General features: G+C 37.7%; 1 protein-coding gene across 2 annotated transcripts; it reads left to right on the top strand.

The window, feature by feature from the left end:
* Positions 1 to 10,433: 10,433 nt before the first annotated feature.
* On the top strand, positions 10,434 to 17,061 carry DMBX1 (diencephalon/mesencephalon homeobox 1; the record flags this gene model as incomplete). Of its 2 annotated transcripts, none has more annotated exons than XM_083360655.1 (4): positions 10,434 to 10,587; positions 11,909 to 12,087; positions 14,616 to 14,970; positions 16,661 to 17,061. In XM_083360655.1, the coding sequence occupies 4 exons, from the start codon at positions 10,434 to 10,436 to the stop codon at positions 17,059 to 17,061; spliced, it is 1,089 nt and encodes a 362-aa protein (XP_083216781.1). The 2 variants fall into 2 exon arrangements, with proteins under 2 accessions (XP_083216781.1, XP_083216780.1); XM_083360654.1 differs by having other exon boundaries at positions 11,894 to 12,087.
* Between the last annotated feature and the right edge of the window lie 145 nt (positions 17,062 to 17,206).

Genomic DNA, 17,206 nt, shown 5'->3' with positions numbered 1-17,206 from the left:
TAAAACAGTGAGAGTAATGTTTATCTTGTAGAGCAAGCAAGGATGAAGGAACATTTCTGTTGAAGGCCACAGCATTATCTTAAGGCTTTGGGGATTCCAATGCTGTAGATTACAGTCAACATGGTGTGCACCTCTCTTTTTGCTCTGTTACTGGCCCATCCCCACCCCCATTTCTTTTAGCGGTACTTACTTTCTCCATATGCACCCAGCAGGTTGTAACAGGTGAAAGAGATTGTTCTTGTCATAGTTTGGGTACAGTTTGTTCAGTGAAGATTTTTGAAGTTAATCCAAGGGTGACATGAAGTCTTTGTGCTGAAAAACGTCCTTCCCTATTGGAGAATGAAAATATCAGGGATTATTGAAGCTCATCGAATTACAGAATTGGTAATTATTCAGGGTGCACTCACTCTCTCCCTTACAGAACTGCACCTCTTTTGTGGTTCAGATCATTTAATTACTATTAGAATATTAAAGTCAAAGTAGTTACAGGGAAGCATAATTGATCTATAGAAGCACTGGCAGCAGTGTATGTGATAAAGTGGTCAAAAATAGAATGTGTTTCCATACTTAAATGATGGCAGGGATCTTCATCAAGGCAGGTAAGATTCATTTATAACAAGGCTGAAATATCTGATAGGGAAGGAAGGAGGGAGGGAGGGACGAAGGGAGGGAAGGAAAACAGAAGGAAGGAAAGGAAGTCATTCTAAATATCCTGCAGGAAGTCATCTAAATATCCTGCAGGATTATAACTGGACCTGAACACAGGAGAATTGTACCCCTTTATGCTTTCTGTAAATGCTTCTGGTGATGAATCTAGGGATGACGCTTTCTCAGCAAATCTACAAATCAAACATGTTAATTAGAACGAATTGTATAGGAAGATAATCTGCATTAGCAACCTATAGATAAGATCAGTGAATGGATTGACTTAGAGACTTTTTTTTATAAGTGTGTGTGTGTGTGTGAAGGGGGGGGTGGAATTTAGTGTCTCTGCATAGTGTCTTCCATTCTTCTCTGTGGTCTGCAATTTTAACATCCATAAATTCCACTAGATTTGTTGGGATATTCTCAGATAACTGCACATGACTGCAATTCTAAAAAATTAGTAGAAAGAACAGCTCTTGTTCTTTTCTCCTATAGACAATCCTCCTATGCCACCTCTGTCCCAAACCTTTCTGGAAGAATTCTAACAGAAAGATACATGGATTATTTTTTTTCTTTCGTATTGTGTTAATTGTCTTAATACAGGATGATCCCATGGAAACCTGCTGAAATAAGACCCATTCAATTAAGTGATGATATGTTTGTGGTAAGAACTTAGGAATCAAATCAACCATTTGAATTAGGAGTTGATTTTTTTTTAAATCAGTGTTTCACAACCAAAGTAATGAATACCTGAGATAGGGTGTTGAAAGGATAATATAGTGAATATAGATCAACAATCATGTAAAGTTTGCTTGGTCAATGCTAATTACAAGTATTGAAATAATTCAGTTGCGTGCTCATTTTTTCAATATCATTTAGGTCCGTTCTGATATAATCATATAACTCGTGTAATTCTGACCAGCAATTAGACTACATCTTCCAATTTAACGTAGACAACTTAAAATTATTCAGGAGATCATTGCAACAATTACTAAAGGACAAAAAAAAGCAGTTTGAAAAGTTAAATAAATATGCAGCATATGTTTAACCTGCTGGGATTATTAACATTTTTTAACCATTTAACATTCTGCAAACAGCAAAAGATCAGTATTGTAATGGCTTATACTTATAGGGACATACAAGCAAGGCAGAAACAATGTGTGTACAATTCAAGAAAGGAAACTAATATTAAGATTCATAGGAAACAATAGCAAAAGAAAAGAGAGAATATATTTGGGAGAGGAATTCAATTGACAGGTTTTGATTATTTTGCTTAGTCATTTTCCATAAGAATATTATCTCAACAAATTAGGCTTTTGTGGCTTGGATCTCATGTACATTTAGCACTTTAAAGGCAAATGGAAAGGGATTTGAAAATCTGCACTAAAAAGCAAAAGGAATCAATGAAACATGTCCAGTCAAGTTATTTTCTTTATTGCAAAAATTAGATCTCTTTTATGAATGTGATACTTGTAATCAATGAAATTTAGGGGCAAAGGCGGAAAATACACAGTAGGGTTGAACATCTATTAAAATAGAATCATTCAAGACACCAGTTCAGGAATTGTAGGAAGACTAAAGTGATTTGCAAATTTCAAGATTTGGGGCAAATTAAATTCCTTTTTTCTAAAGAAAAGAATCATATATCAAGTACTAGAAAGCTATATTGCACAAATCACTATAAAATTAAGATTTGTGCTAGTTCAGAGATCAATTTGAATTTTGCTAAATATTTCAAGTGTCATTCATTGTTCACTCTGGCATAATTTTTCATTATTAAAAGGGCATCTAAAAATCAGTGTTTAAGAAATCTATTATTTTTTGCCGCACATCTTTTTATCACAGTTTATTAGGCTTTCTTTTTCTAATCTGAAAAAAAAGCTTGTGGGAAGATGTAATGGAAATATGGAAAGCCAAGCGATGATTCTATAACAATAGCAAGATATTCATGTACGCTCTTTGGCTACCAGTTATTTAAATAAATACAAGGGCATCTACTCTGAATTTCACCGAAATACTCTTCTCCTTTGAAAGCAATTTTGGGAAATATTCTATGTTGTGCAGATTAAAGGAAAACCAGTAGAAAAAAAATAAGGAGAAAGTGTCACCACTAAAATACTGGAAACAATTGCAACAACATCATCATCGCAGCATGAGAGATAAAGAAACATCTAATCAATGAATTAGTATGTCCAAGCCTTCAAAAGAATGCTGCTGAAATAAATTCTGTGCATCGTATCTCCACGAAGCATATCTTCCCTTTTCAGGTTATCGCCTCTTACTTGGTCAAGCAGCTTCTTATCTGATCAAAAGCAGAATTTGAGAAAGAGATGCCCAACCCTACAGGTTGCTCACACCAGCAACAACCTTGATGATGAATTCCCAGTTGGCACAAGGGACACTGTTCCTTCCACAACACACGTTAGATCCCCCTCCCCACCATGCCCCTGGACAACTACAGTTCTCTCATGGATCTTCCCCTACACTTCTGCCTGCTCTGTCTGCTGAGTGATATGGAGATAAGTTGTTCAACTTTTAAGGGTCTGCTTCACAATTGCTTAGCTCTTATCTAGTCTGTCTATTCATTTAACAATATTTATTCTCATCTTATCTGGATTGGGACTGTGGAGCCTTTGGTGCTCTATGAGTTTGGTTATTTGCTTGCAGAATTTCATTACCTGACTGGGTAACATCATCAGTGCTATCACCGTCATCATCACCATCATCATCATCATATCACTGATCCTCATCAAACATCAATGATAATGATCATCATCTGGATTTATTACTGATGTTTTCCTCTTATTCTCATCTGTAGGAAAACAGATACAAGACTAGCAGTCATTATTAATGGAGAGGTGAAGGATCAATCCCCCAATGTACCAAGGACAACTTAAGATATGCTCTTTTTCACTGCACAATGTTAATTTATATCATATGCCACCTAATCAAATGCCCCTGCTTATTCTCCAATTGGCTGCAGCATTACCAATGCCCTCCAGCCACCAAACGACATAAAAGATGCATTTGCAGATTTTGAAAATTAAAGCCATCTATACAGCCAGTGGGGAAGATCAGCTTATTTGGTTGCTTAATGAAATATAAAGATTATTTTAACCAATGTAAGCACAATTCGACAGCTTGCAAAACACCGTAGCAGCTTGACAAATGGCCTCTACCATTTACAAGAAATTTGCTGCACACTGTCTTTTAAATATTTAATTTATTCTACTTGGCATGTGCAAGGTGGTAAATGGGAAGTTAAATGTGCCTGAGCGCATTTCGGTTTGTCTCCATCTCCCCACAAATGAATGGCTCTAAGAAAATAGTTCTTTATTACATTCATATATGAGTTCTAATCAACAAAGAATTCTCCTTTCATTTTAGCCAAAGAGCTGTTAAGAGGAGGAACTTCAAAGAGTTAAAATGAACTAGGGAGATATGGGGGAGAGATTTGATGATGTTACATGCAGTATGACATCTCTGTTCCCGGCCTGTTTTTTTCAGGAACAAGGCTTGTGCTTCTGCAGGTCTATACACTCACATTTTAAAAGATGGAACCATACCAGGAATGCTCTCAGTCAGTCCTTTTTTTAAAACACAGATCTATGACCTTTTTTAGACTGAAGACCACTCTTCACCTATGGGTAGCACCAGGGCTTTTTCCCCCTCATAGAACGCTCAGAACGGAGTTCCGGCACCTTTTTTGGATGGAACCTTTTAGGGTAGGCAAGGCGGGTTGTATGACATGTGTGAGTTCCGGCATCTTTTTCGTTTACAAAAAAAGCACTGGGTAGCACTCCTAAGGCAGATGTCAAAAATCATGTGGGGCCACAGCAAAAATTAAATTTGGTGTCATTAGACCCAATGACATTAAAAAGTTAGACCCTATGAATCGAAAACAGTGTCAACAAAAAAGTTAATCTGATTATTCCCCTCATCTTAAAAATTGTATTTTTATTAGCCACATTTGGGATGGCTCTGTGGAATGTATTCCTGATGTTCAGATGATGTACCCGTGTGTTAAATCTTGTGTTTCCTAGGTGTAAATGACCCTAAGGCACGGGTGTCAAACTCGCTGTGACACATGATGTGTTGTGATGTATCCCGGCTTTTTTTGCATTGCCGGAGCTGGAGTGGGCACAGCCTCTGCATGAGGCTGTGGGATGGCAGTTTGACACCCTGCCCTAAGGAGAAGCATTCAATCTCCTCATTAAAACAGTCATCGTCTGTTCATGTAACCTATTTCATAGACTATCCTTTAGTGATCAACCCTTTACTTGAAAACGCCTTCTCACTAAAGGGTTGTTCAGTCCAAGCTTTATTTAAAGATGCAATAAGTGGATAGTTAACTTTCCTCTTCTTTTTTAAAAAGGTAGATCTTCTCTTTCTGATAGTCTGTAAGTATCCCCTCCAAGTCTCCCTTTCCTTTCTCCAAGGAAAAAGGTGTAACTTTTTCAAGTTACCTATTCAGCTCATCTCTTTCTTCATCTTGCCTTGGTGGAGCAGTGGGCTAATGCCTCCTTAAGTAACACCAGCTGCCTGCAATTAGTGCAGGTTCGCATCCCACCAGGCTCAAGGTTGACTCAGCCTTCCATCCTTCTGAGGTAGGTAAAATGAGGACCCAGATTGTTGGGGGCAATAAGCTGACTTTGTAATAATGCCGCTTGGGGTGTGTGAAAGCCCTAATAAGCAGGCATATACATAGAATGAAGGCTACTGCTAAGTTTGTAAAGCCGCCCTGAGTCTTCGGAGAAGGGCGGGATATAAATGGAATTAAAATAAAAAAAATAAATTAAAATAAAAAATCTCTAACCAATTTTCTACTCAAGTTTGACTCATGTATCTCTTGCTCACACCTGAGAACAGAATATCTTCCAATTCTACCAAGTGCATCCCACCTGCTGCAATATGCTGCCTATCTTTCTTTGCCAAAGAAAGAAAACACTTTTATAGTCTAGCAATCTATTTTTTAAAATAATCTTCTTTAAACTAATCATTCCTAGTATTATTTAGTAGCCAATTCAGCCAAGCATGTGCCTGTAATTTCCCAGGTCCTTCTTTTTTTTCCCTGGCTTTGAATAATGTGTCCTGCCAGATAATGCCTGAATATCTTTCATGATTTCAGCCTGTTTTGCTTTTATTGCATTTATCTTGTGTTGAGGGCCTTTTCAGAATTGTGCTGCATCTTCATGATGTGTTTAAATCTCCACATTTATATTATTTGGCCAATTAGTAGTTAGAACATGGACTTAGATTAGGGCCGTCCGGGTTCAAAGAAAAGTGCAAACCTTGCCTCCTTTTGGGTAACCTTATACTTATTACTCTTCTGAGCCTAACCTTGGTGGAGCAGTGGGCTAATGCCTCCTTAAGTAACACCAGCTGCCTGCAATTAGTGCAGGTTCGCATCCCACCAGGCTCAAGGTTGACTCAGCCTTCCATCCTTCCGAGGTAGGTAAAATGAGGACCCAGATTGTTGGGGGCAATTAAGCTGACTTTGTAATAATGCCGCTTGGGTGTGTGTGTGTGAAAGCCCTAATAAGCAGGCATATACATAGAATAAAGGCTACTGCTAAGCTTGTAAGCCGCCCTGAGTCTTCGGAGAAGGGCGGGATATAAATGGAATTAAAATTAAAATTAAATTAAATTAAACCTGCTTTACAGAATTATTGTGGACATTAGAGAATCTCATTACATAGCCCTGAGCTGCCTGAAAGACAGCTGAGTTAAAAGTATAAGAATAAAAATAAGGGGTTCATTTATTCCCCATCCCTTGTTTGAATCAGCAGGAAAACCAGAAGTAAATATAGGTGACAAAGCTTAAATGTAATCTGTCATAGCCACAAGGTAAAGATGTAAGTCTCCTTAATAGAAATTTGCCCTAGCTGCTACAGTTCTTTACTTTACACACTTAAGTGGGTGTGTTCTCTACCTCCAGGTGCTGAGAGTCTCTTCTGCTTCTTGAATAATGTTAGAGAAACTAATGACACCCAATAACAAAGTCTTACGTGAGTCTTGTCTGCCTAGAGATCTGAAGGTTTGTTCATTAGAAATCTACTGGTCTATTTTTCTCAGAATCTTGAAAGTTCAAGCTTGCCTTAAAAAGGCTGCCTTTTATGATTTGTTCAGTATATTTCAACTGGTCCAAAGTAGAGCTTCGGACAGACCCTTCAGAGACGAGAACAAGCTTCAGATTAATCGGCTTTCACTGTGATTTTTCAAGTCCCGTGAAACAACAGGGAAGGCAGAAGGTATGTCAGCTAGCCTTGTGCACCATTTTTGATAGGAAAGCCACTTGAATGTACATACAGTCATCCTCAGATATTAATCAGTGGGTAACTTTCACAAATCATTGCACCAGCTGTTTTTTTTAATCCCCAGTTCATACAGCTATACCTGCCTACTCAATCACTCAGGTAAACACCTAAAGTGCAGCAGATGATTTTATGGGTGTGTGTCACATTGTGATTGTGCAATTTCCTGCTGAAGGGAGTACTGCTTGGCTCCTGTATGGTGTGTCTCTAAAAAAGTGGACCTTTTATTTCTCTCACAGGGCATCATCAGTTAAATGTTGCTTTTGATGATTTTCTTTTGTTTGGGGCTTTAATTAAGTTAGATGTTACTGGCTAGCCCCCCAATGGATAAAGAAGTTGGATACAATTTTTAAATCATTAAATGAAATAGACATTTTTTGAAAAAGTAATTCTGAACTATGCAGTGGAGTCTGACTATTATGCATTTATGTGCAGAAGGATGGTCAAATATTCATGTATATATTTGATCTCTCTGAATGTTGTTGATTGGAGTCAGGTTCTTTTACATTATGGAGCAAAAAATAATAATCAGAACTGGGCATTCTCTTGCACTCTTGTAGAAAAGTTGTCATATTCAAAATTTACACAAGAAGCATTATGATCTCTTCACATTTTTAAAATGAAGAAAGGAATAGATGAACAATGTATACTTTCAATATTGACTGTCTTCTGACATCACTAACTTGATACATTGACAAGGTCATCACAGCAGAGTTAAAATATTTTTTCTAGGATTATGTTGCTTGTTTTGGAAACATTGACGAATATTCTGTGTAGCATGGAGTATAAAGAAAGTTGTGTTGGACTAAATTTAAGGAAACCTAGATTCAAATCTGCACGTTCATGGATCTCACCACGCACTTTGTCTTGAGGCAGGAGAATATGCACAATAAATAAATTAAAAATAAAATTATTCTTTAAAAAAAGGTAAAGGTAAAGGTTCCCCCGCACATGCGTGCTAGTCGTTTCCGACTCTAGGGGGCGGTGCTCATCTCCGTTTCAAAGCCAAAGAGCTAGCGCTTGTCCGAGGACGTCTCCGTGGTCATGTGGCCGGCATGACTAGACGCCAAAGGCGCACGGAACGCTGTTACCTTCCCACCGTAGCGGTCCCTATTTTTCTACTTGCATTTTTACGTGCTTTTCGAACTGCTAGGTTGGCAGAAGCTGGGACGAGTAACAGGCGCTCACTCTGTTACACGGCACTCGGGATTCGACCCGCCAAACTGCCGACCTTCTGTTCGACAAGCTCAGCGTCCTAACCAAATTTTCTATGATTGCTATGCATGGTTGGATTTCATTGGTTCTGGATTAACTTATTTTTTTTCTAAAAAGATTCCTGCTTCTCTGCAAAAGCAGACATTTCTTTGAATTGATTCTTTCTCTCTCGCCCTCTTTCCCTCTCATATAAATGAAGATGGCTTTTATTAGGGAGGTGAGTTCATTATCAGTATATATAGTGTGACATTTCCTTTCAGCCATTGATGCCTTGTTGTTAACATTTTATGGGGGAAGGGAGCCATTTGTTTCCCTGCATTCCCCCCCCCTGCCCCCATTCCTTCCAGATACAGAAAGTACATGATTGTGACCAGACCATAAAGAATAAAATCTGTCTACAAGCCATACAAAGCACAATATTGGGAATAAGATTTTGACAGCCATGATCTATAGGGCAAAAGAAAACACAGAGGAGAGAGCAAAAAAACAGCCCCTCTGTCCAGTTTCCATAAGTCTTTTATTATGTGCAGATGCCATAATTATTGAAAAGGGCCTTGCAGGACCATCATCCAGAATAGCTGAGCAGTGGCTTCAGCTGAATGACAGAAAACTACTTTCTATCTCCCTAATATGGAAAGGCTCAAAATGCCAAGGAAAGATTATGAGAGGCTGGATTTCAAGAATAAAAAGACTGCTATAGCTAGAGGCTGCCTATTTTCCAGTGTTGGAGAATATAAGATGACTAGTTAGAGATGAAATCTATATCTAGTGATACTTTCTCTCTCAGCAGTATACAAATAATATTCAGTAGCCGACAGCAGACAAACACCCAAAGCTTCAGACTTGCTCGGTGCTTCTCTTTTCATTCTTATGTCAATGTTTTGGAAGTTGTAACATTGAAGGAAATCACACAAACATAAAGATTACACTTTAAAAGTAGCAATTGTGAAGATCACCAATTGTCTAAACAAGACAATTTGTGCACCCCAAATCTCTTACTGGAAAAAGTAAGAGTAGCAAATTATATTAACTACATGATAAACTTCATCACAAGGATCAAGTTCATTAGGTCCCCATAGGTTTGGGTAGAAAATGTTTATGATTTCAAAATGCATCTTGGTTAGAATGCACCACGCTTATTACCTTTGACGAGAATTATTTCTCAAGCACGAATGATAAAACTCTGATATAATTCATTTATTCCTTGCAAATTTATAAAGTTCACATTTCAAGTAAAATAGATTTCATTTATGAAATGCAGAATATTTGACAAGTAGAACTCATATTCTAGTTTATAAAGTTTATAAAAGCATACTGATAAAGGTGAAAAGTAATATTACTATTTGCAGAAAAACAGATGTTTCTATTATGAAAGTGATCGTGATTTTTTAAGTTTAATCAGTCACCCATATTTTCTTTGAACAAGCAAAATTGCACTTTCTGTATCAAATATAAAGGTTTCTATCTAGTTTGGCAAAAACAACAAAAGGGGGGGAAAGGGGGGGGGACCTAAAATGGACTCCAGGTAACTCAGACTAATGTTTTTCAAAGTTGGCAACTTTAATATATATGGATTTCAACTCCCAGAAGGCTGGCCATGGAATTCTGGGAGTTGAGTCCACCTCTTAAAGATACCAAGTTTTAAAATCAATGATCTGGAGGGAGGTAATAGAATTGGCCATCCCATGGAAAGGCATATGAGGATGAGAAACTGTGAAGACAAATATTCCTAATGGCAACACTGCAATATGGGTCTCCCTCTTTGGCTACTTACGTGTCTCTCATATCTCATCCTTTCTCTGTTGAACTCAGGAAATTGTACAGGGATTTGGGTTATCTGTGTAATCTTTAAAATAACCCCACAAGGTAGGTTAGGCTGAAATAGAACCAGTATCCTCCAGCAACAGAATATGGATTAGAAATTATCTTCCCATACTCAATCCATCATTCTAAACAGTTCACCTCAGCACTTCAGTGCAAGGTGTAATTGTGTTTCTTTATATTACATTTACCCCATCTTGCTCAGCTACCGTGGAAATAAGCTGTTGCTGTTATGGTTGCCTGATCCATAGCTGGGCAGGGATTAAAGATGAAACATGTATCCTTCGAACTGCAAGCGGAAAATGGGACCCTGAATTCAACATGAGTTATTCAACTCTCTTTCTTTCAGCATTATTGTTTCTTTTGCATCCATACATTACCTCAACAACAACTCTCCAACCAGTTTCATTTCTCTCTTGCTCCAGGTCCTATGTCACCATGCAGCACTATGGAGTGAATGGCTATTCTCTCCATGCCATGAATTCGTTGAGCGCGATGTATAACCTGCACCAACAGGCAGCACAACAAGCCCAGCACGCACCTGATTACAGACCCTCAGTGCATGCCCTCACGCTGGCAGAGAGACTGGCTGGTAAGAACAAGGACGGGTTTTGTGCCAGGTGGGAGGGAGTATGGGAACAGCATCCCTCTCATGAGTTACCTAGGGGTCAGGCATTTTAATAAAGTCAGAGCTGATATGACTGGAAATGTCCAATCTTTCCAGCTGTGTGTAGGTTCAAAAAGGAGAGGAAGAAAGTATGTTACACTTACTTATTTCTCTTCCTTGAAATTCTCAGGACTTCTCACGATTGTGATTTATGTTTTGTTCTTAGTACATCTTCCCCTTCTATTCATTTATTTGGTGGTACTTATAGAAGAAGTGCAAGCCTCAAACATCCATATTTGGTAGTAGTCAATTTCATCGAATATTCAGAAAATAATGAATGAGTTAATGTCTTGTTAAAAGTATTTCTAAGCCACTTCTCCCTAGAAAAGCAATTTACAACCATCCTTGAAACATTGCGGAATAAAAAGAGTAAGAACAATAAAATCAAAACAACCCACCCTAAGGAACACATTAGTGAATACAACTTTTCCGAGAGTACTTCTTTAATGCATCTGTATCTTTGTGTATGTCACATTCCAAAACATGCACTGTTTTAAAAAGCCTCTTTCCCATACAATTTTGTTTGTGTAAATTTGTGAGAGACAGTGAGAGACGACCTCATTCATTGCTACCACCGAATGAGTTTATTTTCTCTCATTTTGAAACCTCTGGAGGACTTATTTATATTCCTCTTGGGACATCCTTGTCTCTTCTGCAGTGGAAACTCTTTTTTTCAGATTTTAGAAAATAGATCTTCCCAAAGACCCTTCTTTTTTACCAGGTTTTATGAGGGTCCGAACTCCCAGGGATACCCCCATGGATTCAGAAAGCTGAGCTCTGTAGACAATAATCTTCTACATATACAGTAGAGGTTAATAGAACAGCAAAGAGGCAGAGCTTCATGATATTTGCCATCCCTTCTTTTCATCCGTAATGTTTACCCAAACCCTGTGCTGTCCAGATTTGTTGACTTCGCTAGCTTGGATTATGAAAGCTGAAATCCACTACTTCCGGTGGGACCTGATTAGGGAAGATTGGCTTACATACAAGAGCAAATGTTTGAAAATTACTTGTACTTCTAATACAATGATCTTCATCAATTCAGCCTTGTACTTTGGATCTTGCCATGTTGCTTTCTTTGGTCAAATCAAGCAGTGATGTCTACCTAGAGGTGATGGTAGCTTTGAAGCAGAAGTTTTTCCAATTATTATTTTGTGTTTGCTGCCATATTATAATGTTTTAACACACAAATTACACTAATTAAATTGGCCACATTTCTTATCTTCCAACGGCTGTACGTTTCAAGACATCATCTTGGAGGCCCGTTATGGCTCCCAGCACCGCAAACAGAGGAGAAGCCGCACAGCTTTCACAGCCCAACAACTGGAAGCCTTGGAGAAAACTTTCCAGAAGACTCACTACCCAGATGTGGTGATGCGGGAGAGATTGGCAATGTGCACTAATCTGCCAGAGGCTAGAGTACAGGTACCCATCAATCAGTATTTCTCATGGGAAGACAACTGAGCTAAATGCAGTTCTACTACCTGAACAGAGATGATCTGTGAATACATGTTTTATCATGATAATAGTGTCTAAGAATGGTACAACTAAGTGTATCTGAAGAATAAAATAGTTTTTTAGCAGCAGAAATGCCTATTAGCTAAGATGGAAGAGGGTTGGTTTCTCTTAGAATGGGGACTGTACATGAGTGCTGTCGTTTCTTAGCCTTAATCCAAATGTTAGATCTTCTGAAAACTCTGAAAACAGATCATGTAGTTCATGAATATTCTTTTAATTGCTGCTTCAGAGCATAATATGATTATGAAACACCCAGACAAATGGATCAAGCTTCTTGGCCGTATTTCCTTTTTTGGTCCTTCAAGTATGACACTCACTTGGTGATTAACATATGCACTTATTTCTGCTCATATGCTATAAGCATAGGATTAAATTGCACAATGTTGTTTATGTACAGTGAAAGCTTGGAGCTCGTATTCTGATCAAGATCATTGCCTGTGCAGAGGAGCAGGTTTAAAGGTGTTTCAGAAAATCGGAATACCATGGGCGAATTAAGAAAGAGGGAAAAAACAATGTTCTTTTTCTTCTTCTCCCTTCTCTTTTTCATGTGAGAAGGTAGATTTCATAAATTACCACACCTGGTTAGGGTGGTTAGGGTGCATAAACTGCTATAAACAAAAATGAGCTTCATTCAATGTTATATATTTAACATGTTGTAAAATTAAGCCTGCAGATGCAGTAAAGTTAAGGCATGTTAATTTGCAGCTCTCTGTCTCATTATGAGCTTTAAAATATTATTTCTGCTTTTACTTAATACTGTGCATACATTTCTAATAGCTGCTAATAACACGGGATCCAAATTAATTATTTTGATGATGGTATTCCAAGACTTGATCTTAAACTCACAGCACTATCCTAGGCATATATTTTCATATAATTTTATGAAAGTTTTTTTAAATATAAGAACTCATGCAACATAAAGAAAAAGAAAAAAAGATAAGTGCAAGAGAGGAAAAGAAAAAAAATAGAAAAGGAAGGAAAAAAGATCCAAAGAAGTAGCTCCCAATTTTCTTCACAACAGTTATAAATACAATTATATGTTTACCTCTTACATTATGGTTACAACATCTCTCGCTTCTTTCTAAAATTTATTTTGTTTAATAATCAAAAACATGAATCAGAATTTCATTTTTTTCTGTCGCATATAAAATAATTACAGGAAGTTCCCGGTCAGCAATAAATGTTGATATTGTCTTTTCTTTGATCAAATAGTCAATGTAAGTCATGCATACAATAATCTTGCTGTAGTGATCATGTAGTACAAAAATGAATGTCTGTGACTTTTTCCCAACTATTTATCCAGTTTATCCCTTCCAAAAAGAACCCCTCTGGTTTCTATTGTATATTAATCTTTAAGATCCTCCAAAGCAATGTATGTATTTGGATCATAAAAAATGTGGGTGAAAAATTTACTTCTGCAGCAACAACAAAAAAGAGGAAAAAAATAGAGATGCAGTTGTTTTATACATAACTCTCCAACTAAAACAAGTTCTTGTATTGATTGATCTGCATTGTAGACTTATTGGGATAGAAGTTAATTTGCATGGGGCTAAGACTTTGAATTATATCTTGTTTAATTTTTTTTTCTAAAAAAATAATCATTTTTCCCTCTTTTAAATAGCATTTGCTCCATTTATGTTTCACATTAAGCATTTTTACTCCATCATGAAGCGAAAAGTTTAGAAAAATCTATGCTTGTAGCACCTGCTTCAGTATCATCTTTCAATTTCTTGTTCTACTATTAGCATTTTTGTGTAGTCTTCTCTGATACCTCCATTTGGATCTCCTATTTCTCTTTGAATTTTTCTAAAAATTCCCTCATTTTTTTCAACATAAAACTTTTGCTATTTAATTATAAAAATCACACCTTGTAATTTGTCCCATCAGAATGGGATTTTTTCCCTGCTTTAATCTCTCAGTGAAAAAAATATTTTTTATGCAAAATTCTAATAGGAATTTCTGTAAATTCCTTTTGTGCCTGTTGATCTCTGCTGATCTAGCTGCTGATCTACATTGTATTGCCATTACTGTTTTTTCCCTCATGATCCTTGCCAGACGTTCATCACTAACTTATGCATATTGACCCAGCAATAATTTCAAATACACTTAATGGGGTTTAAGTCTGAATAGTATTAAATTTAAATAGGATATCAACATCTTTTATCTGCTTTAATTTTAAACCTTTATCAGACCCAGATTTATTGCAGGTCATATTTTCAAACAAAACAATTAGGAATTCACTACTAGCCATTTATAAACAGGAGAATATGCTGATTAAACATTGAATTTGTTTGAATTTGTACATGTAATTTGCTATGGTTTCTGGAGTGGGCATGATGAGGAAGATTCAATATTCAATACAAAATGTTTACCTTTTACTCTTTCCTTTCCCCTTTTTCTTTCTCTCCTGTTTTTTTTTGGGGGGGGAAACAAAGGTTTGGTTTAAAAACAGAAGAGCTAAATTTCGAAAGAAGCAGCGCAGTCTGCAGAAAGAACAGCTACAGAAGCAGAAAGACTCAGAAGCCAATCACAGTGAAGGCAAAGCAGACACTCCTGTGTTAGGAACACCAACTCCAGTTCCCGATGCAGACAAGTCTCTGAGTTTGCCAAGGGAGGTAAATGCAGAGCTCAGCCTGACTCTCTCTGAGCATTCAGCCAGTGAGTCAGCAGCCGAGGACCAGACAGACAAAGAGGAGGAATTCAAGATCTCACTGGAGGAGAACAAGGAAGAGAAAAGCCCTGGAGGAGAAACCAAGGTGCTGAACAGCAAGAGGACAAGTCCAAAAGCAGGTCAGAAGAAAACCAATTCCCTTTGCTAAGATTTTTTTACCTCAGAATCCATGTTGGATGAAAGTATGCAAACTCAGGTTCCAGATCTCTTAACAATGTAAGGTTTAAAAAAGAAAGATCTTGAGGGTAGAGAAGGGAAACACACAACAAGGACAATGTTCTCAGAAAATACTGAGAACATTAAAAACCCTTTAAAATAATCACACTGAACCATTTCAGTCACTTAAAGATAGATTATTTCAAAGGGGAATTTTTTGTCTCTGAAGAAAAGTGGCCTAAACATTTGTCTTTTATGTCTTGAGTTACTCCATTACGTCATATTCATTATTTCATTCACTGAGTCAGACAGAACAATGCCAATGAAGCAATGGGGCTGCTTCCTTTTTTTTGGACCCTGGGCTAGCTAGGAGGTTGTTTCATAAATCCCCAATATTCTCAAAGCATTGTCATGACCCTAAAGTTGCCCATTTTTACCTAAACTTCAAACTGAGCCTTAACCTGGTAACAAACTGTTAGTGTGAAGGTATTGCCAAAAAAGACTACCATTAACTCTGGTTGTAGAATCACAAAGTTGCAGCTTTATATTGTAAAAAATCAGGGAATACCTTCATCCATCTTAGTGTGGCTTTAGAGCAATTTTTCAATTATGTACATAGCCGATGGGATATGTACAGCATTCTGAACCATTTCCTACAAACAGAAGCCCTGCATCCATCTTAATATGATGTGTTTTTTCCAGACTACAATGCAGGTTTACATTCAGCTTTTCTTTTAATGAATGCAAGGGTAACATTTCACACAAGTGATTCATTCTTGGATGAGTTCAATCCAGGCATATACCAAGCTATGTGGCAAATATTTAAAGACTAAATGGTTGGTGCCAAGTAATGAGGTTGCCTATATAGATAGTTGTTTGTTACCATCACTTTGTTGTCACATAACAATCTGGCAAAGGAGTGATGTAGTAACACTGAGCATGACAGCAATAGAGGAAACAGAAATATTATAAATGGTTGCTGTGTAAATTTTGGCCTTAGACTTAGTTCAGACAATATTATTTTTGAACTTTCTCTTTACAATTGCTAGAGGAATCTTCTAACATTTTCTAACCCAGGTCTATAAGTTTATTACTGCATGAATATCTGTGCTTAGAAATGTATGCATGTTTTAATTTTTGTTGTAAATCCTTACCTCTGAATGAAATGGATAATATATAAAGTGAGCAATTCTAAAGTGTTTTTGTATTTGTATGAAAGGAAGAACAAATTACTGTTCCTGAAGATATCATGTTTTACCTGGGTCAAAATTACTAAGAATGATTGGCAGAGTTTCAGACAAGAATGTGTCCAGGGGCATCTGAAATTCTGGGACCCAAGTTCTTTTACATGAAAGAGGAAGCTGTAGATTTCCAGAGGTTGCTAAATACATCTCCCTACATCTCCTGGCATTGGGATTTCTCTCTGGGGCTGCTGGCAGTTATGGAGAAGCAAGGGGAAGGCCAGGGGTTCCCTACCCATTGTACACCCAAATCATGTTTTCAAGCATGGCATTAAATCCATCATTCTTTTTCCCTTAAAATGCTGCCCAGAGCTTGAGACAACTTTTAAAAATCCCAACGCAATTGATTCATTCCAGGTCAATGCTTAGGTAGGTCTTCATTGACTTGATTTTGTTGTGTTTAACAATGCAGATTCCCCTATCAGCACTGCTGCCACCGCATCCTCCAGCAGCAGCATGTCTCAAGCACATTCCTATTCGTCTTCTCCTCTCAGCCTCTTCCGCCTTCAAGAGCAGTTCCGCCAACACATGGCAGCTACCAATAACTTGGTCCATTATTCATCCTTTGAAATGGGAAGCCCTTCTACCATGCCATATTTGGGCATGAATGTCAACATGGCACCCCTAAGCTCACTGCATTGCCAGTCTTACTACCAGTCCCTCTCCCACGCCCAGCAGGTGTGGTCCTCTCCAATTCTACAGGCATCTTCTACTCTTCCCAGCCTGAACAGTAAAACAACCAGTATTGAGAATCTCCGGCTGCGAGCGAAGCAACATGCTGCCTCTCTGGGACTAGATACTTTACCAAACTGAGGGCGAGCCAAACTCCAGCAAAAGCCCAATAAACAGATGGCTTCAAGGAAACGCCCAAGTCTCTGCCACCAGAGAAAAGGATTTCTGATGTAGAGCCTGCTACTTTCAATTTTGTCCCGCTTAAGGTGCTCCCATTTGGGGGAAA

The sequence above is a fragment of the Vipera ursinii genome (assembly GCF_947247035.1).
Source record: "Vipera ursinii genome assembly, chromosome: 3".
In the NCBI taxonomy this organism is placed as follows: domain Eukaryota; kingdom Metazoa; phylum Chordata; class Lepidosauria; order Squamata; family Viperidae; genus Vipera; species Vipera ursinii.
The sequence above is the reverse complement of the archived record's forward strand: the minus strand, read 5'-3'. Positions and strand labels throughout refer to the sequence as shown.